The sequence below is a fragment of the Centruroides vittatus genome, unplaced genomic scaffold, assembly GCF_030686945.1.
Source record: "Centruroides vittatus isolate TY-2023 unplaced genomic scaffold, ASM3068694v2 contig_559, whole genome shotgun sequence".
NCBI lineage: Eukaryota > Metazoa > Arthropoda > Arachnida > Scorpiones > Buthidae > Centruroides > Centruroides vittatus.
Genome location: NW_027122332.1, coordinates 307,026 through 332,269, shown reverse-complemented (window position 1 = coordinate 332,269; position 25,244 = coordinate 307,026). Strand labels below are relative to the sequence as shown.

General features: G+C 33.6%; 1 protein-coding gene across 1 annotated transcript; it reads left to right on the top strand.

The window, feature by feature from the left end:
* Positions 1 to 16,459: 16,459 nt before the first annotated feature.
* Positions 16,460 to 23,804, top strand: LOC136978840 (microtubule-associated proteins 1A/1B light chain 3C-like). Its single transcript, XM_067274658.1, has 5 exons — positions 16,460 to 16,596; positions 17,998 to 18,053; positions 18,146 to 18,252; positions 23,275 to 23,429; positions 23,573 to 23,804. The coding sequence occupies exons 1-5, from the start codon at positions 16,545 to 16,547 to the stop codon at positions 23,605 to 23,607; spliced, it is 405 nt and encodes a 134-aa protein (XP_067130759.1). The 5' UTR covers positions 16,460 to 16,544; the 3' UTR covers positions 23,608 to 23,804.
* Positions 23,805 to 25,244: the final 1,440 nt, after the last annotated feature.

Genomic DNA, 25,244 nt, shown 5'->3' with positions numbered 1-25,244 from the left:
ACAAGTACTGCCAAATATGCAATGTATTTCCTTTGTGCTTTCTTCCGGGCTACAAGTAAAGCGCGGAATTATGTACATAAGTTTTCTCTTAATTGTTTTTGTATTCATCCACTCTTTGACTACAATTGAAGTCATCTATGTAACATACTGTAAATCTCATCTCATTGTTCTTTCTCTCCCTGGTTGTGCCACAGGCAGGTACAGGGAATGTATGAAAAAATACGCCTAATAAAAAAAACTAAAGAGAAGGCCAAATGCAGCTGAATCCCTTAAGATGATTTCAAAACATTTCAGAACATGAAAAAGATATTTCTATAAAAAGCACTTTTGACATTACAAGAAACAAACAGTCTGTTCAAGAAACTTATACTATATCGAACCTCTCTTATAAAGGGGATACTAGACGGCCGGATGGCCGAGCGGTCAAGGTGGCAGCCTACCGCTCTGGGGACCCGGGATCGAATCCGAACGGGTCGAATAATCCCCAGGAATTTTTCGGGGGGTGGTCCGTTCAGATATGTCGGGCCCCGTCCCTCACCACCCGGTCGCCCCATTGTGGGCCTGGCCGAACCCATAATGGGCCTTCTAATAGAGGCCCTCTTAGTGCCCACAGGGCGGAAAGAGTTAAAAAAAAAGGGGGGGATACTACTTAATATGGTTCTCATTCTGACGGGTAAAGCTCATCAATGGCAGAGTGGATAAAACCACTGAACAGTGTAGTTGGTCGTGGGTTCTGGCAACGTGGAGCTTTCCGGATTTTCTTCACTGTGTATTTAGGCGTTTCTTCATGTCAGTAACGCCTAAATAGGGGCCAGTTTTTTTTTCTAAAAGAACTCCCAGAAAGCATTTCCTCTCGGCGGATCACTCGCGTGTCGTGTTGCTGTGTACAAATAAACCGAACCAAATCCAACAAGTAGCAGAATGAACGTTGCAGCAACGAAAGCCATTAAAGATATCACAAAAAAGGCTTCTAAAACTGCTCAATAACTCCTGTGCCTTTTGTTGAAAATTTTTGAAATTTTTCAGGGAAGTTTGGGTACTAGGGACATCGATGCTGTTAAATTTTGGTGATTAAAGGTAAAGAGACTGAGGAGATAGAGAGGTACTGTACTGTACGTGTGTTATATATGGAGTGAAGTCAGACTTTTACTTGTTATTGACATTTTCAATCATTTTTAAAACTCATCTCTACCCTCAAAATTAAGCGTTTGGCCATTTTATAATAATTAATAATATAAAAAGTTTTAGAATAAAATGTCATAACAGATGGCGCCACAGACAGGTTTAACTTTTTGCCGGGAAAGTTACTCCAGTAGTTGCTGGAAGTTTTTTATGTTGTATTTTTCATTTACTATTCATGAAATTTACTTTATTTTTAATTTTGTATCATTGAAGTTATCGATACCATACTTTGGATTAAATTCATTATAAATTTTAATCATCCTTCGTCAGCCGAATTGCCGCGCTGGACGTTAACATATTCTTCAACGGCCACAAAGGTCCAAATTCGAGTCCGATGCAATTTCCCGTGAGTAGTTCCAGGTTGGGTTATCGTTCCCATTCTCACTCATAGTATTCGACCTTGTTGCAGGTCAGGGCTGCTTATGATGAATAAAATTGAGATCGGCTATACGGCCAATGCTCTGCTTGAATATCGTTGTATAAAACGGACAGATGGCCGAGGTGGTTGAAGTGTTTCCCAAATTTTCCGGGGGAGGACAAAGCTTGGATAAAAATAATTACACCGATAAATTTTTATTTAACTTTCATTGAGGATTTTTCCACATATTCTTCAGTAATTCTCTAGTTTTCTTTTTCCGTCCTGTGACACTAAGTGGGCCCTTTTTTTCTATGCCCATCTTGTGTTCGATCAAGCATACAATGGAGCCGGCTGGGGGAGGAACGAAACTCAATATATCCAGTATGATCATCCACGAAATTGCTTGAAGAATTGTTTCAATAGTATAGTGGACAAAACCACTGGTCGTGGGTTCGAGTCTCGCCAACGCATGAAGTTTTCTGTGTTTTCTTCACGTTCTTCTCTTCTACAGGAGCTAGTTTCTTTGCAGAAAGTCCTATCGGGAGACATTCCCCTCTCTGCTAAATCGCGTTGCCGTATATAAAGCTCGCAAGAATTCGATCCCGGATTCCCTTTAGCGGTAGGCTGGCTCAATAACTGCTTCGGCCGTCCCAACTTTTCATTATAATTTCATTGATTTGATCGACTGAAAAAATGGCATGGATTTTTATATGCCTGTAAATAAGTATTTCTGTTGATTGTTTATATTGTGTATCGCCAGATTTCACTTTCTCGTGTCAGAATTATTCAGTATTATTGAGCTGAAATTTTCAGAAATTTTCACTATTGTTCGTCCGTCTGTCTTTCGTTAATCTCGAGAACGAAGTTAGAATTGAACTAAAATCTAACGACAAAAATGACTGATATTTAAAAATTGGTAAATAGAATTAAATTTTAAATACAGAAATAATTAAATTTTCATAATATAAATTACACAGAAATTAATCAAATAAGAAAAATTATTGTAATAAAAGTAAATGCGCTCTTAACTCAAAGTACTCGTACTCTTAATTTACTTTTTTCGGATGCAATTTATCGAAAATTTGCAGAGTATCCATATTTATTATCTTGTAAAAATCTTAATCTTTTAAAGACAAACAAGTGTTTTTGACAAGGAACATACTTTGAAATACCTGTCAGCTAATTATCAGATTTAATCGAATTTTTGATTAAAGTTAATTAATTTTACCCTCTTATAACTTGTAACTCGAAAGAAAAATTTAACAAGTACAGTAACTGCTTGACAATAATGTTTCATTGAAAGATCCCAAATAATTGTATTCTGTTAAGGAAAATCGATTTGTCTCCGGACAGTTTTCTAATTGAATTTTTACATAAATCCAATTATTGTATCGATTTTATGTATCAAACTATTAGTCTGGTATCTAAATCCCAATTAAGATAATTATATAGAGCTATAAAATGTTTATAATGTAACCTCTCTGTAACATTTTATAACTGTTATAAAATACGGTTTTTCGACTTGTATCATATTCCACAAAGTTTAATTTAATCAGAACAGATTTAGTAAAAATTCTAAATATTTTGCACTTCATTAAAAAAAAAAAAAAAAAAAGTAAAACTAAAAATTTAACGTTTTCGTTTTATTTTTATGAAATTATAATTTAAAAATGCGCTTCGTTTCCACCATTATAGAAACAAAATGTTTTATTAATCATGTAAAGTCTGCCTACTTTTCATGAATATATTATGATAAAGGAATAAGAATTTGATCCCGTGTAAACTATACACTTCTAATAGTTGCATCAAAACACCTGAATTTTTTGCCGAGCATAAATTATTTTTATTTTTCTAACGTTTTCCATACACTTCTAACTTAACAATTCTTGATATTCTCTCGTGATCTTTGTTTCTTCTTCTACTTCTTCTCTTCTCCTCCTAATTCTTCTTCTTCTTCTCACAATACTTCTTTCTTTATTAATAAAGTTCAAGAGTCGTCATGTCTTGTCATTCTTCTCCATTATATTCCATCTAACACTAGTTCTTTCTTCAAGCATACTCTATTTTTTATTATCTTGTAATATATCTTCTATGGTTTTCCTTTAAAACCGCTGAACACTAGTAATGATAAAAACACGGAACACCGGTCGTGGGTTCACACCTGACCAATAGGCAGGGTTCTCCGATTTTTCCACGTGTACTGTACCCAAAAAGGAGCCAGTTTTCTATAGAAAATCCCATTGGGAACGTCCCACATTACCGTATAAAAACCAGGCCGACTTTATGATTCCCCAAAAATATCTTAAGAATTATATACTGTAACAAGACACGTACAAAAATAATAAACAACTGTAATGAACAGATTAAGTTATTTATTGCGATATTTTAAATTTTAGAAAATCAATTATTTAAAAATATAAAATTCTTATAAATTTTCAAATATAAATATAAAAAGTAACTTAAATTATTATATAATTAAACAAAATAAGAAATGGATTATTCATTATATTTTATATATTTATATTTAATCGATCGTCATTTATCGCAGTAAATATGATGATAAGAATCCCGAGTTGCTTTATTTAATTTAGAAATATTTTCTAATTTTAATAAAAACTTTTAAAACTCATTCGTTAACAATGTTCTTTGATGGCTGCAGTTTGCTGTTTTGGAGGATCCGGATTCGAATTCACTGGAGCCATTTCGGGAATTTTCCATGGCGGTTCGTTCCAGATATGTCAAGCCCCATCCTTCACTACTCAGTTGTACCTATTGTCATGGGCGTAGCCAGGAAGGGGCATGGGTAGGCACGGCTCTCCCCAGTTAACCTGGTGCCCCTCCCAGAAAATTACAGCCTCTACTAGGCCCCTCCCATAACAAAATCCTGGCTACGCCAATGCCTATTGTGGGGCCAGACGAACTCGTGATAAGTATGGAATAAAGGCCCTCTTAGTTCCCACTTGGTAGAAAAATTTTTGTTTTGTTTGTTTGTGGAATGCCCTCGAGAAGATTTTCTATGGGAAACTGGCCCCTATTTAGGTGTTACTAACGTGAAGAAACACGAAAACTCCGCGTGGCTAGACCTCTGGATAGGGGCGAACCCTCGACCAACTACCTTTGTTCGATGGTTTTATCCACTAGGACACAGGTGGGTTCCGAAAAAGTCAAAAATTTAAAAAATATAATCTTCATTTTACTTTTTTGTATTGATGAGAGTATTTTCTTAACTTTTTCAAAAAAGTTTTAAACAATTATAAATTGTTCTTACAGTGAAATTGTTTCTTAATTAGTAATAATAATTTGGCATTATAAACACTTCCTAACTTAACTGTTTAATGTTTAAAGTAGAAAATATGTTTTATTGGCATTTTTAATGCTAAAACGTAAATATAATTAAGAAACTAAAGTATAAATACATAATAAAGTATGTAATTTAATTACAATTTATTAAAGATCGCATTCAAAAATTGAGTTTTGTTAGCAAACCTAATCTTTGGAGGAAACTTCTTCATATATTTTTCATAAGATGTTGATAAATCGAACAATACTACAACCCACAGACAAAGAGGAATTTCCTTTTCTTTGCCTCAACACTTCCAAGAAACAATATTGACACTATTTCGCTAATTGCTATGAGGATAAACAAAAAAACCTAGAGTAAAGGCCACCTTTACTCTAGGTATACTTTATTTTTACAGGTTTACAGATTATAAAATCTAATAATATTTATTTATAAATTAAACTTTTAATTACGCTTACTGTATTTGTTGTTATGTAATTTAAATATATTGTATATTTAATTTATAAAACTTAGCATATTTTGCTTTTCAAATCTATTTGAATTCCCCTATAAGTCGTCAACAATTCTTCTAATTTTTACTCAGTAGAGTTTACCAATGGCCAAGTGAATAATACCAATGTGGGTAGTTGTGGGTTAGCGCCCAACCAACAAGTTAGCTGCACACTTTGCCGGGTTTTCTATATGTAATACATCTAAATAAAGGCATATAAAAACTTAAATAGGTGCGGTTTCTTGTAGAAAGTTTCCATACAGGCACACTTTCTTTGGCAGATCATCCATTAATGAGTTATTTCATCTCATCAAACTAACCAATTGTGGTACCACTCAAGAAAATCCTTTCCACTCTGACAAATATAGCATTTTTAAGAAAATTTTCAATCAGAATTATAGATTCCATGTTTACTTTTTATTATTTATATTTTCAGAGCCAGCTTCTAATGTTCTTTTAATCCCTTGTAATCTGAATATTCTTTAAGAGCTTGACCAGTCAGAATAGAAATTTGCTTTGTTAATGGATGTAAACATAGAATTAAGTATTTTATAGTCTTTTTTTTTATACTTCTTTGGTATATATTATTTACTATCTCGGAAAAAATTAATCTAATTTAATTTATTCGCGAAGAGGAACAATACATACGATTTATTACCGACATAAATAATGAGTGCATGTCGTAGAGATAACTACAACCCATTATTATGTTTCGGTAGAGGCACACTTGTTATTTTATGACGCAAGGTGAAATTATGATGTATATTTTTATAAACAATTATATAACCATTATTATCTTTTAGTAAAATATCTACTTTGTTACTGCTATATTTACTTCAATTGTGTGTACACTAGTGTGTTAGACACACCAGCTGCCGAGCGAATAAAACCACTGAACACCGGTCGCGGGTTCGGACCAACAAACTGGCTGGGTTGAATTTTTTCGGGTATTTTAACATATGTAACACGAAAATAGGGGACAGTTTCCTATAGAAAGTCATCTCGGGTGGCATACCCCTGGACTTTATTTACTTGGAGCCCATGTAAATTTTTCCTCAGGCCTTATTAAATATATATTTTTAATAAGTTTATTTATTCATGTAAGAGATTGACAATTTTTTCGTAAGATAACAGTGCACACGATTAATCGTTTTATTCATTTATCAGATAAACTGTTTAAAAGTTCATTTATTATCAAAGATAATTCCTAAATATTATAATTGATAGTCGCAACAAATGAAAGATTGTGACGATTAATTTTGGAAAAGAAGTCAGGGAAAATTTAATAACAGCAAAATACGTGGCTACTGATTTGTCTAAATTAATAATAAGATTAAGTTCTTCAAGAGAAATTGAAAATTTATCAACATCTTACAAAATTACAGGATTATTATTTATAAATTTATTATTTTCTGCATAAACAATTATAGTAACTTAGATGAAAACTGGCTTAAATAATGGATAATATAAGCTGTAAAAAATTTAATTAATAAGGAATGGGTAATTAAATCTTGGAAACATACTTTCACTCCTGAATTATTGTGGTTGTAGCCAGTGGTGATGTGTATAAAGAGATATATTTTTTCATTTATTTACTTTCAAAGCTAAGAGGACCCTTGGTTATACTAGTGTTATACATAAAATATAATTATTTAACGAAGAAATTAATTAATGTAGGATGAAGATCGAAATAGAAAGTCAAGTTTGAGAATATGGTGCTAGGGATAAGGAGATATGGAGACCCATAATTGGCTTGCTAAAAGAGGCCCTCTTATTGACCACAGGGCTAAAAGAGTCCTGGCCTTTTAGTGTTTTCTGAGCGGGAAAAAGTCTAAAACCACAAAAAGGGAACTGAAAAAGTTTTAAAAAAAGTAATTGTTATCTAAGTGGTAAAATAGTTTTCTTATATTTAAAATTTCATTCTGTTCCCAAAGGAAAGTGAAATTGAAATTTTATATTTTATATTTTAAATTGAAATTTTATTTTATATTATTTATTTTTATATTTACTAAATTGAAAAATATGAATAAATTCCTTTTATTTTGCCTCGCTGTCTAAGCGCTTTTAATGCTAATAAGTCCGTATTTTGCCTTCAACTGTTATGATAACTCCATAAATAGGGTCCAGTTTACCATAGAAAGTCTTCCTGGACATCTCCCACGTGTCGTGCTTTAACCAAACAAACCAAACCAACTAACTAAAACTTTTTTCAGATTTTCTACTATTTCAAACTGAATATTCTTGAAACATATTTTCAAAAATATATAACGAGCAAAGCACTTATAGAAATTTGACTTTAATTTATAGTAGAGATGTGCGAATTCTAAAATACTCGAATACCAAAGAGTATTCCAGATCTCCAATACTGTTTATCCAAAGAAAGTCCAGAAAAAATTGAACAGTTACAGCTGCAATTCGATTGTCAACAATTGAATATTTATTCGTATAAAATATTTCTTATATTTTAAGCTTTTCGTTATAAAAATTAAGGAAAACTTCTAAAATACTTCTATTTTTTTTTCATAATTGAATTAATGTAAACAAGCGCTTAGAAGATTGTTTTCATTTATCTTTGTGTTTTAGAATACGTCAGTTTTAAAATTCAAAATACTGTTAAGTACAGTAAACTCTCTCTTAAAAGATCATCCCTTATAGAGACCACTTTTACTTGGAATTATTAAGTAGGGGCTTTACTCAGTGAAACAGCTCTAAAAGACTACCCCCATAAAGACTACTTTGCTCAGGAGCATTAGTACTGAATGAAACCCTCCTAAAAGACCTCCCTCGTAAAAACTACTTTAACTCGGAACCATCGATGGTCGCAAATTAGGGATTTTAGTATAATTTGATATAGACTATAGTCAAAACCTCTGAACGGCCAGGGCTACTAATGGAAACATAAAAAATGGTCGTTGTTTACAGGTTATTATGCATTTTTATTCAATGTTTTTTTTGTGAAATGGCCGTTATTACAGGTTCGACTGCAGTTATATTAGAAGAAAAAATTAAAAATAATAATTGAATCAATTCTAATGTTATATTTTATTAGAAAAAATTAAGAATAAAAACATACTCAAAGTATTTCAATTAAATAAAATAAGCTACATTGTATAACTAGATTACATTTTCCTATTATTTTAATTACTAATTTTCTAGCAGAATAGAAAATATGTAGCAATTGCTTATATCGAAAATAGAAACTCATGTTTAAATAAAAAATTCCGTATAAATAATTCATTTAGTACGTATACTAATTGCATATTCGATTCATTTTTCTCGTGATGAGAATAAATAAATTACTATTTAAATTAATTTCTATTTTATAAATTGCAAAAATAATTAATAATTTTAAAATATTTCAAGAGATTTAAATCAAATTTAATCATTCTTATTGTTAAAAGTATAGAAGAGTTTCTTGTTTCTTGTTATTCAAATTACAGTCAAACCTCTTAACAACGGCCATTTCCAAGACATGAAAAATGGCCGCCGTTTAGACGTGGTTGTCATTAGAGATTTGATTGTATGTGGATTTAAGTAATATATATTATAATTATAGGAACATTTTTTATAATATATTATACAGAAGTAAATGAGAAATTAAAAAGCGTGTTTTGAAATCTTCAGCATCATTTAATTAATATTACTGTAATTAATGTATACTGAGAAAATAAAGTGATGTTAATCAAAGGTAACGCTAAATAATGAAAGAGGCGTGAAGAATATGGAAGAAGGAAAAAAAAAACTAAAGTGGTGGAGTAATGAAGTCTTGAATTTACTTCCCAGTATTGCTCAATGGAAGATCCAGAAATCTTTACAAGATGATGCAGAAAAGAAACAATACTCCTTACAAAATTTGTTTACTAATTATGGTATCAGCTTAACTCGGAAAAACTCCCAAAAAGGAACTATGTCCTGTGCATCCATTAAATCTGTCCCTCGATGTTGCTGGAAGAACGCCTCGACTAAGTCGTCCAGACACTAGCTTTGTTAGAAAGAATAGAAAATAATTACGGTGTGAATTTGTCATGTGCTTTACCACGACATGTAAAGGGCGCGTCGAGCGCAGCGCCCGAGGGCGAGACGCCCGATATATAAAACCCTGTAACCGAGGGCAGTGACCTCTTTCTTTGTTAGACCCTGTTCTGTATATATGTGAGATTTATGTAAAATAAATGTGGAATGCACTAAGTATCGTATCTATTCACTTCTCAGGCACTAATATTGTAAGATTCACGGGAATTTTACATCTGGCGACGAGGATGGGATTGGATTGAGAATAAGTCCTGAGGAAACAGAATAAGCACGATCTTCACCGGGACCACGTGGAGCGAGATCAATGGCTACCTTCGGCTGTCTGGAAGAGTTCGACCCTACACACCCAAGTGAGTGGATTCCTTATGCTGAGAGGCTCGACGCATATCTAACTGCTAACAATATAGAAGACGAAGAGAGGAAGAAAGCTATTCTGCTGACGGCATGTGGACGAGAAACGTACAACCTATTGAGGTCTCTTTTGTCTCCCAACTTGCCAGCCACGAAATCCTTTCAAGAACTGAAAGACGTCTTGAGGTCACATTTCGCTCCTCAACCCTCACGAATTGTTCGTAGGAATCAATTTTATAGACGTGATCAAAAGGTGGGAGAATCTCTGTCTATCTATATTGCGGAGTTGCGTAGACTCGCAGAATTTTGCGAATTCGGTCCTCACTTAGAGGAAATGTTATGTGATAGATTCGTTTGTGGTCTGTTGGACGAGACGCTCCAACGTCGCCTTTTCGCTCGAAAAAACCTATCGTTTTTAGAGGCACAGAAAGAGGCCTTAGCGGCTGAAGCCGCTGTTCGTTACACAAAAGAAGTTAGGCCTAACACGTGCACTGAAACTGAAGTAGGTCTAATCCGGAACAAAGGGGAACCGGGCATTGAACGCTCGCGAACGCATCAAGAATATAATAGGGTCAATTTTAAGAGCAAGGGACAACCAAGCTACCCCGAGTCAATAAAAGTCTGTAAAGGCTGCGGTGGGAAGCATAATCGCAAAGAATGCCCGTACCGAAAGAGCAAATGTTTCCTTTGTAAAAAATCGGGTCATATTCAGAAGGTATGCCGTTCAGAGAAACGTTCTTTTTCCATTTCGTCTCAAACGGAAAAAGTAGTCAAATCAGGGGTCCACGTGAATCAAGTAGCTGATCCTTTGTTGACCGAAGCTATCACCGCGTTAGTCAAAATTAACGGGAAAAGTAGTCGGTTCCAAGTAGATTCGGGATCTCCGTATACTATCGTGTCAGAAGACACGTTTAACAAGATTTTTGGTAACAATTCCCCAAAGTTATACCCTTTCCGCACCATTTTGCGTGGGTACTCAAAGAAACAAGTTCGAATTGCCGGCCAATGCCAAGTGAAGGTCACATACAACAACTTCACCCGAGAACTTCCACTAATCGTGGCCAGGGGAAACAACATAAGTTTGCTAGGGAGAAACTGGTTCAAAGAGTTAGGGATATGTGTCTCAGGCGTATATCGCATTTCCCGAGATCGAATCCAGGAGTTGATGGAAGAGTTTCCAAGTGTATTCAAAGAGGGGTTAGGAACATATAAGGGCCAACCGATTTCAATTAAATTAGACCCGAACGTAACGCCTATCAGATTAAAGGCAAGGCGCGTATCATTGGGGATTCGTCAAAAGGTTGACGACGAACTTGAGAAATGGGTCAAGCAGGGAATTCTAGAACCGATCACAGATCCTGAGTGGGCTACACCCATTGTGCTGATTTTGAAGCAAGATGGATCGGTACGCATCTGTGGGGATTATAAAATTACATTTAATAAAGCACTGCGGCCCACCGCTTATCCCATTCCAGCAATCAATCACTTGTTGGCAGATTTGGGACATGCGAAAGTATTTGCCAAACTTGATCTGGCCCAGGCATATCAGCAGCTCGCGGTAGATGATGATACAGCGAGAGCTCAAACGATTATTACACACAAAGGGGCTTTTAAGGTCAATAGATTACAATTTGGTATCAACGCGGCGCCGGGGATTTTCCAAGCATTTATCGAACAACTTGTAGGAGGAATAGAAGGGGTAATCCCATACTTTGATGATATTCTCATTGCGGCTAAATCCGAGGAAAATCTGCTACATAAGGTTAGGCAGGTTCTAGAGAGATTCCAATCATCGGGCTTGCGCATTAAAACACAGAAATGTGTTATAGGCGTTCCAAGTGTAACATTTTTGGGATTTAAGATAGATGCAAACGGAATTCATCCCTCAGAGGAGAATGTCCGGGCAGTTTGGCACAGTCCTGTACCATCTAACAAAAGAGAGCTTCAAGGGTTCCTGGGACTAGTTAATTTTTATCATGTTTTTCTAAAAAACAAAGCCTCGGTTGCGGAACCTTTGCATCGTCTTCTGGATGCGAACACACCGTGGGAGTGGGGGCCCAGACACGAAAAAGCGTTTAAGGCCGTCAAATCATTGTTGACATCAGACGCCGTACTAACGCACTTCGACTCAAAAAAACCGTTAGTGCTAACATGTGATGCGTCACCTTACGGTATTGGAGCTGTCCTTAACCACCGCATGTCAGACAGAAGTGAGGCACCCATTGCATACTATTCACGCACTCTATCAGCAACGGAACGTAACTACGCACAGATAGACAGAGAGGCCTTGGCAATCGTGGCGGGAGTTAAGAAATTTCACGACTATATCTACGGACGGCAAGTGGAAATACAGACAGATCACAAACCTCTTCTTGCCCTACTATCGTCATCCAGACCGACTCCAAGCATCATCTCACCCCGGATGCTCCGATGGAATAACCTCCTGTCAGCATATGACTACACACTCGTCTACAGACAAGGAAAATCTATACAAAACGCAGACGCGTTGAGTCGTCTTCCGGTGGCCGAAGTCCCAGAGCAACAACAGAACGAGAGAGACATCTTCCTTATAGACGTCATGGAGTGTCCATCTCTGTCAGCTAGAAAAATAGCTCTAGCAACAGACAAAGACCCAATCTTATCTAAGGTGAAGACTTGGGTTGTGAATGGCTGGCCCAAGCAGAAAACTTCAGGCCTTTTTCAACCATTCGAAAACAGAAGTGTAGAACTGTCAATCCATAAAGGATGTTTGCTATGGGGAAGTCGTATCGTAATTCCTCCCCATCAACGGAAAATATGTCTCAATATGTTGCACGTCGCACACCCGGGTATTGTTAAGATGAAGGCACTGGCTAGAAGTTACATCTGGTGGCCAGGCCTGGACAGCGACATTGAGAAATTAGTTAGGTCATGTGCGAGCTGTCAAGCAGTCCAACGTAACCCTCCCAAGACAATGTCCGCTTGGGAACCGGAGGAAGCTCCGTGGAATAGGCTCCACATAGATTTTGCCGGCCCCTTTCAGGGCAAAATATTTTTCATAGTGGTGGATGCCAGATCCAAGTGGTTGGAAGTGGATATAGTGCCGTCGACATCTGCAAATGGAGTGATTAAAGTGTTGCGGAAACTGTTCGCCACGCACGGAATACCAACAGTGATTGTATCAGATAATGGCACTGCCTTTACATCTTGCGAGTTTCGCAATTTTCTTAATAACAACGGTATTCAACATATCACTACGGCACCCTTTCATCCATCGTCTAACGGACAAGCGGAGAGGATGGTGCAATTTACAAAGCAGACTCTGAAGAAAATGAAAGGAGCTGACATAGGTTTGAAGTTAGCGAGAATGCTAATATCACAGCATGTGACACCGTCGTCGGCAACGGGAGTGAGTCCGGCTGAACTGCTGATGGGGCGGAAGTTGCGGACTTGCATAGATAATTGCTATCCCTCAACGAAAGAAGGCAACAGTGAGAAAGTAGAAATGAAATCTCCGAATCGAGCCTTCCGAGTGGGTGATCCAGTTTATGTTCGAAGCTTCAATTCCGCCGAGAACTGGACCCCAGCTGACATCACGTATGTGAGAGGAAATGTTACTTATTCGGCCCGTACAGAGGATGGTCAGATAATTAAACGACATACAGACCAAATTCGACCACGTTTTCCAGAGGAGACTACAGCCAAACCGACAAACGAAGAGTCTTCTCCCAATGACAAGTCGGACGTGGAAGAGCTAGCTCCAGACGAAGGGGAACAGAGTTTGGATGCACCTACCAGCAACCTCAGAGAGGACCGTCAGCCACACATGAGACAACCTCCGAAATATTAGAAAGATTATGTATCTTTCTAGGAGGGAAGGGATGTCATGTGCTTTACCACGACATGTAAAGGGCGCGTCGAGCGCAGCGCCCGAGGGCGAGACGCCCGATATATAAAACCCTGTAACCGAGGGCAGTGACCTCTTTCTTTGTTAGACCCTGTTCTGTATATATGTGAGATTTATGTAAAATAAATGTGGAATGCACTAAGTATCGTATCTATTCACTTCTCAGGCACTAATATTGTAAGATTCACGGGAATTTTACAGAATTATTGTACAGTATAAATTCCTTTATAGATTAAAATGGCAGTCTACAGCTTTGGGAAACCCGAGATCAAATCTAGGCGAGTCAAAAAATCTGTGGAATTTTTCGGGAGTGGTCCGTCTGGATATGTCGGACACGTCCCTCACCATCCAGCCACCCGCTTGTAGACTTAGCCAAACCCATAATGTGCTTTCGTTTAGCCGATCCATTATCGGCTCTCGTATTGCCCACGGGTGAAAAAGGGTTTACAAAAAGCTTATTATGGTTTAGCCAAGCCCACAATGGGGTGGCCAGGTAGAAAGGATAGAACCTGACATATCTGAACTCACCATCCCAAAAATTCCTGTGGACATTAAGACCCCACAAGATGGAAAGTTTTAAAAAAACTAACGCCTGCCACACTAATGAAAAACTAGTGCACTAGTTTGGTTTCCATCAATATTAATTAATAGTAATCTTTTATTATATTGATATTTAGAGGTAGTATATATAATATATAAAAGTGTAGACCATTAATTCAATTTTGAATCGTAAACCACTGTTGCGCTCAGTCTTTCAATTGTATCTTGATTGCTTAATCTTTCCACTTCTGTCTAACGATTTTATCTTTATCAGATGATTAAAAACTGTTTAAAAATAAAACATTCGCAAAAAAGTTGACGTAACACACGATAACTTTCTTTCAGCAAGATACAAGTTTACGAATGCTGCTCTTAAAACTCTATTGATGCTGTTTAGGAAAATAAAAAAGATTTAACTCCGTTTACAATACAATTTTCGGTTAATTTTTCAGTGATAAGAAAAAATGATAAAGAGATTTAGAGATGATTGAAAAAATGCAAAAGATGAGATAAAATACTCCAAACAATACCCTAGAGTTTATTCGGGGTCATTCATGATGAGTGGAGTTTTAAAGGAGGAGACTTTTCGATTAACCAATACTTGTTGGTGCAACTCACTTGATGCAATCGTGTCGAGTAAATTCCATCTAATTTCTTAAGAAGGAAGAGTTTAAAATGAAAAATATTAGTTGTATTCTACAAGACATGTAGAAAGATCTTTTATTATGGAATTGCAGGCTTCGAAGAGATATAAAGTAATCATGTTCTGCTAATGAGAAGAAAGTTTTTTTATATTTTTAAATATGTAAACAATAAATTATACTGAGAGTATGTGAAAACGAATAGGAATTAGGAGAATGGCCACAGAGAAGGCAAACGGGGCAGGCCCCTTCTTGGATCGAATAAAAATTCCACAAATTATAATCGTAAAAGTAATTTAGATATGTAACCTTACACCCTCCAACACGGAACGTTTTGATGCAATACTGTATCCTATAATCTACGTATGGAAAAAAATTAAATAAAAAAATATTGATGTAATTATTTGTCTCCAAGCTATGCCTCCTCTGTAAAATTTTCCATGGACGTCCACGATCAGAAGGTTTGCTCCATGTCCATTCTCACGATTCCCATTCTCACATGGCATCTCATTGACGAAACCAATAAAGAAATACTGGTATATTTATAAAAATCTTAAATAATTGTTTATTCTAAAAAACCTGAAATATCTATTCAGAAAATCGAATTTATACGCTGTTTATTATCGATAATTAAATACAATTCATATTAACGTAGCGTAATTAATTATTAAAAAAAATTGCTAATTAACATATCACTGTGCAAATATGCAAATAATTAATTTAAATAAAAGTAAAAGTAATAATATTCTTGGCCCATTTATAGGGCATGCATCCAGTTTATCTAACTGTTTATCAATAGAAATTATGCGTTTTAAGATTTCTTAATTGGGTCAAAATGACTTTATTCTTATGACAACAAATATCAGTCTGTTCTCGTTTCGTCCATCCAGACTTTATAACAGTTAAAGATATATCATATCGAACGTTTTGTGGCCCTATCTATCGATATCATTGTATAGAAGATAGCATTTCCAATGGGAGCAATATACTTTTCAAACGGTACTGATGCACTATAAATATAAGAAATTGTTACTTTTAAAAGTTCTAAAATCTTATAAACCAGTAAAAAAAAACTGGCAACATTGTTGTTGGACTTTCCCGCCGTTATTTGTTTTCATCCCTAATAATTGCTGCCATTTTACAGATTGGTTCTGGAGATATTAAGAAGTTGGGAGCCGTATCTCCTTAACCAATGGTACGATTTTCCTGAAAATTTCTATAAACATTTCTACCTAATACACAAATCTCCCTGAAAAATTTCAGAAATTTTCGACTAAAGGCACAGGAGTTATTAAGCTTTAAATAGGGTGAAAAATTCTGCCCTCTCCACAGACACATCCATACATAGAGAAAAAACTCTCAACTTTTTTGCATTTATCGACGTTTCACCATACTTTCCCTCTTCAATAACAGCGAGAAAGTAATATTTAAATTAAATAAAGATACATACTACGCATTTATAAAATTAAACATTTGACAAGACACCCCTGAGTTTATCTTATATTTTTGTACGTAGATTAGATCTAAATCTTCATAAAGGTCTTCTAATTCCTGGTATATATATAACGTTAATCCTATACATTAAAAACAGTAATTAACTATAAAGCATTTTGATAAAGATGCCAAGGACAGGGTCATATATCAGAGTTTTAGTGATTTCAACACACGTCGTATCGAATGATAGGCGATATTACTTCACATTCACTAGTACATGCCGATATATGTAAGTCCGGTGCCGTTCCTCTTGAAAGTTTTTAAGTAATATGACAGGATATAACGGTAAAAGAAAGAGTTATAAGTTCAGAAAATCGTTAGGTGAGTCTAATTTACATATTTTAATATATTATAAAGTATAATTATGCATATAAATCGCATAAATAACTTCATTTAAGCAGGAGTTTGTTGGCTCTTCTAATGGCGCTTATCTTATTAAAAATCATACAGTGATTTGTTTTGAAAATTATATTTATTCACTGGCAGAATTTATACTTAATAAATTTAAATTAATATTATTTAAATAAATAAATAAATAGAATTTTTAAGAATTTATTTCATTAAGAATTTAGGTCATGTTAGCATTTATTAAGGTCGAATTCTTAAAAGGAAACTTTGTTTTCTCTTATTTGATTTACTTAATTTGACTTTATCAGTTTGAAATATCACAAATAAAATTTTTAATTATTAATTAAAAAATATATATATATTTTTTATTATAATTAATTCTAAATTGTCAATTAATTTTTTTCGTTTTAATTAATTAATCAAATAATAATATATTTTAATGAATGAAGTACACAAAAAGTCTTTTGAGAAAAACATGAAAGATGTATTACTTCAAAATAGGTCAAGAGTCTATCAATTAATTTATGTCGAAAGGTTACTTTTTTCCTTTATTCAAATATAAATATTTATTTTTATATTCAAAAGTTTGTTTCAGCATTAATGTACGGTATATAATTGAATAATCGAATGTTTTAATTCGTCTAAAAAAATTAATTTTTTAAAATAATTATATGAATTTTTTTTGTATATTAATTAAGTGTGATTTTTTACTTTAATGGACACTAAGAGGGCCCTTTCTTCACATTCAGAGTTATGAGGCCCGAGAGACCCATTGTGAACTATTGTTCAGTGGTGCATTATCCTATGGACAAAAAGAGCAATTGCCTGGGGTCTCCATCAGAAGGGGACCCTAAAACCAACGTTTTAAAAACACCCATAAGAAAATATTTTTCCAAAAACTTCCCCCGAAAAAAAATTGTCTGAAGTCAACGCTGTACATGAAGACCCCTAATTCAAATTTCCATTCCTCATGAAGTTACAACGCACCACTGCCATTGTGGACCTTTGCGAATGACAATTGTAGACCGGGCCCACAATAGGGGAGGGGCCCAAAAAATTCCTGGGATTTTTCAACCCATCTAGATTCGAATCCGGGTCCCCCAGCTAGTGGGCTCTGCCATCTCGCCGTAAAATTAAGTGTACCAATTTTTTTTATAACTTTCCTGTAAATTATACATTTATTTTTTTATTATTTAACATTATTTCCTTATATATTTATAATATTACAAGGTCTTGAACATTTTCAAACTGTATTAATTAATAGAAAAAACATTTTAAATACGTGTCAAACTGTAATACATGTAGCGCTATCTAACGGCGATTATTAGTACTAATTTTTTATTTTTTTTATTTATTCATTTTTGTGATCCGCAGAATCTAGAAAAGAGGAAGTATGCGGAATTAGAATGAGATATCCGACAAAAATACCGGTACATTGTTTTAAAATCTATTTTAAAATCTAAATTCAGGATATTAATAATATTTTAAGAAATTAAATGATGATTATTATTTTTTTTTAAAGGTAATCGTTGAACGATACGAAAAAGAAGTCCATTTACTTCCCTTAGACAAAACAAAATTCTTAGCACCTGAAGAAATTACCATGTCTCAATTTGCTTTAATTATTAGGTGAGATATTCCACAAAATTTAATTTTAAATCGGATTAATAAAGTAATTTTTTAATTTAGCTTTTTAATGAATAAAATCCATGAACCATTCGTGAATTGTAAAGACTTTTTAAATGTACAAAATCAAAAATTCCTAAATTAATATTTGTTTAATTCATATGTACAAAAGCATAAAAAAAATTGTTACATTATTCACAATAAGAAGTATAATATTACCATATATCAGGGCCGTCCATTTTTTAAAACTGTTTTCGCCCCGTGGACACTAAGAGAGTCTTTTTAGCAAGCCCATTATGGGTCTGCCAGGCCCACAATGTGCGGCCGAGTGATGAGAAACGGAGCTAGACATATCCAAAAATTTCTGTGTTTTTACCGAGGAATTTTTGGATATGTCGGGCCCCGTTGATATGACCGATCTGGGTGAGTATCCAGTCTCCTAGAGGCTGATACCCTGACCGCTCGGCCATCCATTAATAACGTATATAGTTTTTAAGCTACTTTTGACTCCCTCTCTTGTTTATGATTATGTACTTTTGCTAAACTCTCTCTCCTTTGATTACATATACAATGATTTGTGGACCCCCGATATTGAAGAAACTTCTGATTTATACTTACAGCCAGCAAATGCTACTAGTAACACTAAAAAAGTCAAGATAGATAATGCTTCGACTCCTTTCCACCCCATAGGGTACAATGATGTACATTTTAGCAACTTCCTCCGCCTTAAACCATACATGTAACTAATAAACAGTCCATAATTACTTTTTAAATATTACATTTAAAATGCTTGTAATGCTTGTATCCATTTTTTTAACCATGTTTAATATATAAATTTTAATAAAATTAAAACTTTTTAAATGAATTAGCATTAAAATAATTGATTAATATTTTTATATTATTGTATTACTTATAAGTAGTCGGCCGGATGGCCGAAGTGGTTTAGTTTCTGCTTGCCATTCTGGGGTTCGGGATCCAGTCCAGGCTACGTTTGCATGGATTTTTCGCTAGTGCTGGAAATTTCCGGGACACAGCTGAGGATGAGGCGGTTGCCTCCTCGAAAATCTGCGTTCTACAGCGGCTGCTGGACTTCATTGAAGAAGTTGCATCTATCCTAGTGGATATTCAGGTGGGTGGGGTACCGGACAAGTCTGTCCCCGCCTCTCAACTTCCGGTAGACTCTGACACAATTGGTCTTCCAGACCATTCGATGTTGGGTGGTCCCCACCAAAAAAAAAAAAAAAAAAATACTACTTATAAGTAATGTTACAAAAAGTAGTAAGATTTACGAGCTGAAGAAGCCAAGCTTAATGTAGAAATTCTCAAGTTTATTATAAAGCGAATTGTCTTAGAGCAATATTAATTCATTGTAACGTATATCATATGTTAAAATGGATTATGAGTAGTAGTATTTAACAGCCTGATGGAATAAGACAACGGAACACAAAGGCGATTTGTGAAAGGAGAATTCCTCGTAGGAGGATTTTCTGTGGGAAACTGGTCCCATTTATCTGTTAGCTGAATGAAAAAAACACGAAAAATTCCACGTGGCCAACTTCTTAGTCAGGCATGAACCTGTCACCAACTACCAATATTTATCCACTCGGTCACTGGTGGGCCAGAATTGAAAAATGTCTATGATATCGTACTGTACTTCAAGTATTTAAACAGGAATATCAATGTATTAATTAATCTACACGTTTTGAATTATCCTCAACGCATTTAAGCTACTTTAAAGATAATTATTGAATGAGAACAGTATTAATATAAAAATATTTGACACAGTCGATAGAATTATTGAATTTCAAGATGATTCAATGCCAGAAACTGAAGTTATTAATATTTTTTAAATGAAAATTGAATGATTTCAAATTCCTTTAGTGGAATTACAAATTTTGCAATTATAAAATAAATTGTTCGCATTTCTATATTTTACACGCGATAAATAACGTTTCATCTGCAATTACAATATAACTGAATATTCTAAATTTAACACTATAACTCGACGAAAGAACTATATGTTATTTTGTATGAACATTACATTAAACTATTTATATAAAATTGTAATATTCAGCAAACCTTTTAACACAGCCACTGACAGAAACGTTAAAAATGGCCGTTGTTCAGGTCATTTTGTATGCATTTAATAAAGCATTTCTGAGAAAATGGCTACCGATTGGACGGATAAAGATGGCAGTTATTGGAGATTTCACTGTATATATATATATTATATATATAATCTAAAATCAATAATCTAATAATCTAAATATATTAAGTAATATAATTAAAAATATAACGCTATCGTTTATAGTGTATGTGATACAATTAATTTCCGAGGGATTAAGATCGCATTATTTCCATTTCATTTTAATATTGTAAATAAATTTAAACTTCATTTTAGGAAAGAGCATTTATAATTTGTTATTAAACTTGAGTTATTACGAAGAAATCTCAGAATAATTTTAAATACAAAAGAGAATTTCGGATTTTAATATCAATTCTATTTTTCGAATGCTAAGAAAGGAGAGTTGACTTTGTTTCACGAGGAAATCGAACCCGAATCTATCTAGCCATATTTTCTGTATAATTATTACCTCGACCTGTTAATACACTTAACGTCATTTTATATTAATGTATTCGTCATTAGGACATCTTTATACTAGTTTTAAAGATCAGTGTTTCGAATTAATCCTTTTTTCTTATGAATTTTTTTAATGAACTTGGCCAACGAACTATTACATTTCACTTTGTGACGATAATCTACGTCATAACGTTCATCTGATATATATATTTAAATGATAATTAAAAAAAAATTAGAATTTCATTTGGTAATTAAATTATAAAGTTTAAATGTTCGGATATATCATTTATAAAATCTCAAGGCCAAAAATTCTCAAGTAAAAGCACTATTGAAAATAATGTATACTTAAATGAATATTCGGGGTGACCCATAAGTGTGGCCCCATAAGAGTTATGTTAATGTTTGTTTATTCTTTTGCAGGTGAAGCTTGGTGCTGAGTAAGGAGGAACGAATTAGGATATTTTGATAATGAGGACTCTCTGTCGCCATGAAGTCACTAAAGAGTTTGAAAGGCTAGATCTAGACAGCTGTAAGTGATTGGTGGGAAGTATGGATACAGCCTGTTAAATTTTTAAGCAACTTTATGCTGACAAAGAGTCTTCGTGATTAGGGCCTATAATAACTTGGATTTGCTCCTCCTTACTCCATGAATGCTTCACCTGTAAAAGAATAAACATAAACTCCTATGGAACCAAACCTATTAGGCATCCTGTATAAGGTTAATAGTACTAAAAAAGATACAAATAAAATCAAATTTTAAAGTGTTCGAGTAAGTATTTAGCATATAATTAATGAGAAAATTATATCTTTCGCGCGAAGAGTCTAGAATTATTGATATATTTATACAAAAATTAGCAATTTAAATCGACGAAATGAGTGTTTCAAATTTTTTGTTATAGTTAACACTCAAAACACCTTATTCTGCTGAGAAAAAAATGTTTATTAAACATACACATACGTTATTTGTACAAATCTCTCTTCAGCTGCATCATCTACGGGGCAAGAGCTTTAATTTGATACCTGAACTATGTACCCTCAGTCGTTTACTCAAACTAAGTCGGAAAAGCTGAAACCACTCTTTTAATTAATATGTAAATTATAAATATATATGAATAAATAAATAAATAAACAAAGGAGTAACTAAATTAAACAAATTAAAAACAAAACTACAAAATCAACCCTCGGTTGAAAGGGAAAATTATGAAGTGTTACATCTGAATTTCTTCTCCACAATACATTTCCATGCTGTTGGTAACCTTTATCATCCTTGGCATTCAGACATTTATCCGCAATCCTTGCTTCTGTAAATCTCTATCTCATCTGTACTCATTGCTAAAGACAGTAAGTGTATACCGGCTTCTTCCCATTCTACAACTGAGCCTTCCATTTGCGCCATCTTGGACAATACAGCACAAGACTGTCCTTTTTCTACGTTGTATTTGTGCTCTTACGTCGTGCCGCGAGGTTTCTTTTGTGACCCAATTTCTTAACACCTAATTGTTCGTTTTCATACGATGTTTTGTGTCCTTTCTTCTTTTTTATTTTGCCTTTGTCGTTTCGTAGACGGCCGTAGATGGTGAAAGGCGTACACAATTAATGCGTATTTTTTCAACTTAATCGTATAGTAAATGAATTTTTTAATAGTATATCTTCATAATTAATACATTATAAATTATTGTTATTGCTCTCGTTTGTATTTTGATTTGGTTTTTATTGTTTAATTACGAGGGGTGCATGTATATATGACTGTAACATAATTTAATTTAGCTGTTTTCTTGCGTAATTTAAACTTACGAAAACGTTTTTTACCGTTCGACAACTCTAGATTTGGAATACGATAATAAGAATCGGTTAAACGTAACAGTTGCGATGTTACGATTTCTAACCTTTAACATATGCCTTAACGAATTCTTTTTTCTTGTATTAATTATATTTAAAAAGTCATTTAGTGTTTATTTAACGCGTAACATCCACATTAAAAATAGCATCGTAACTCACTTGTCAGTTACGGATTCGAAAATGAAACACATTGCCCTATTTTCCTGTGTAAATTATTACAATATGGAGATAATATTCTGAATAGATACAGCGTAATCTATATAGTAAATTTCATGGGGGGAGTAACGTTATGGTTTTATATCTGTAACTCCGTTACGAAACGCCTTTCGACCAAACTGTTCCTATTTTGTTCTAAATAGATAAAATAAATAAAATTACAATTGATAACAACACAACTTATGTTAAAATTATTTCATATAAGACTAAAACTGGGCCAGAAAACATTTAATTAAATTATCTTGGATCATTTTATATGCAGAGTATAATTTGTAATATAGATACATAGAGACTTTTTCTGATCCCGTCACTATAAAATTTAGAATTATTAATTAATTTAATAGTGTTATATTGGGTGCCATAGTTATTTTTAATGGTTTTTTTTTTAGAAACAGAATACATCTGAACCCAACTAAAGCGTTTTATTTAATTGTGAACAATCGAAGTATAGTCAGCATGTCAAGAACAATAGGAGAAGTATACAGGGAACACAGGGATGAAGATGGATTTCTTTATATCACGTACACTTCTCAAGAAGTATTTGGTAAGTCAAACTTTAAAGATATTTATGAAAAATTATCATATAAATCTTTATGATAAGAGTGAAATTAATAATTTGCATAAACAAGTATATATTAAACGTATTTAAATAAATATATAATTAATTATTCTTCTTTGTTCCTTTAGGTTCTCCAGCAAAGCCCGATAAAGTTTATATTTAATTAAATTCAAGTATTTAAAATCTAAGTGAAAAATGTCTTGGATTCAAATATGAATTCTATTATATTATATTCATCAAGTTATCTTCTGGAGGAGAAATTTAATGCATCCAATGGAAGCAACAAAATAGATTTCGTTCTATTTATTTTGACAAATGTAGAGAAATCTATTAAATGTGAATAAAGTTTATTGTACATAAATTAAATGTGTTTATACTGCAAAGCACATGCGAAAATAGTCAACAATATTTAGATCTTAACTCTAAAAATAAGGGCTTAATATATTATTTTCGATATATTAAAAAAAAGGCCAAGAAAGAAGTGAAAATAATTGAATTATATTCAATAAATTAGATTTTTTCGTATATTTATAATACAAAAATTTAATGAAAATTTTAATGGAATTTAATTCCTTCTGAAAAAGTTCAAAAATATATTTCACAGACTAATTTTGTGTATATTTTTAAATTTATTAAAACTGTTGTAAAATTATCATTAAGCTTGGTAGAGGCAAGCAATCAAGTAAGTGAACAAACGACTTAACAAAGAGAACCTTATTATACTTTCCGCTCTGTGGCCCTAAGAGAGCCTCTTTTAGCAAGCCCATTATGTGTTCGACTAGGTCCACAATGGGGCTACCACGCTTTTCCTGACAAATTCCAGGCGCCATCTTTTACCTAAATTAATTACTATAATTATTAATTTAGATAAGAGATAATGCTTAAAGTCTACCTCTAGTACCAAACTACTTAGTTTCTAATTATTAATTATAGCATAATAATACCCCGATTAATTACGGCGAGAGTTTAGATTAGTATCAATACATCGGGTTTCGGGATGTTGCTATATATATTTGAGTTTGATGTAATGTAAGATATTTAAATGATGGGGCAGGGTAGATGATTCAATAGTTAAGTCATTTTATATTTATTGAAATTAAAGATGTCTGAGACACCTTTTATTTCAATAAATATAAAATGACTTATATCATTATGCTGTTGCTTATGAGAATTTACCTTCAAAACTTTTGGAGAAAAATGACAATTTCTCCAATGACATTTTTCTTCCTGACAGTGACTACGAATCAGATCATCTGAAAATGCAATCAAACCATGATAGTGAAGTAGATGCCAAAGAGTTACTGGCAAACACAGAATCATCTGTCATCAGATTCTGTGTAATTTATTATGTAAAAATGGAACCACCAAATGGTATAAAAAACCAATGTTCATACTAGAAATGACTGTATAACATTACCGTGCATTGATTTTTTTTTTGTTGATTTGTTGTATAACATAACGTTTAGGTGCTTAATTTTTAAAAGTATAACATAGTTTGATATTTAATAAACTTTTTCTTAATTCTTCCCTATTATCCGACATTTTGCCTGCCCATTTAGGTTGGATAATCGAATCTCTACTGTATATGTAAAGTCATATTTTTTTTTAAAAAAAAAAGAAAACATATTTTACGAAAATTAGAAAAAAAACAACCTAGAAACCAAGAGAAAGTCGAAAAACTTAGATCTGGGTTTTAAAACCAAGGGGTGGTAACTCTGGTTATAATTACATAGTCGCTGTCGTAGCCGCAATACATTAATATCCGACAATTCTATTTTTATTTACATTAATAATATTGTT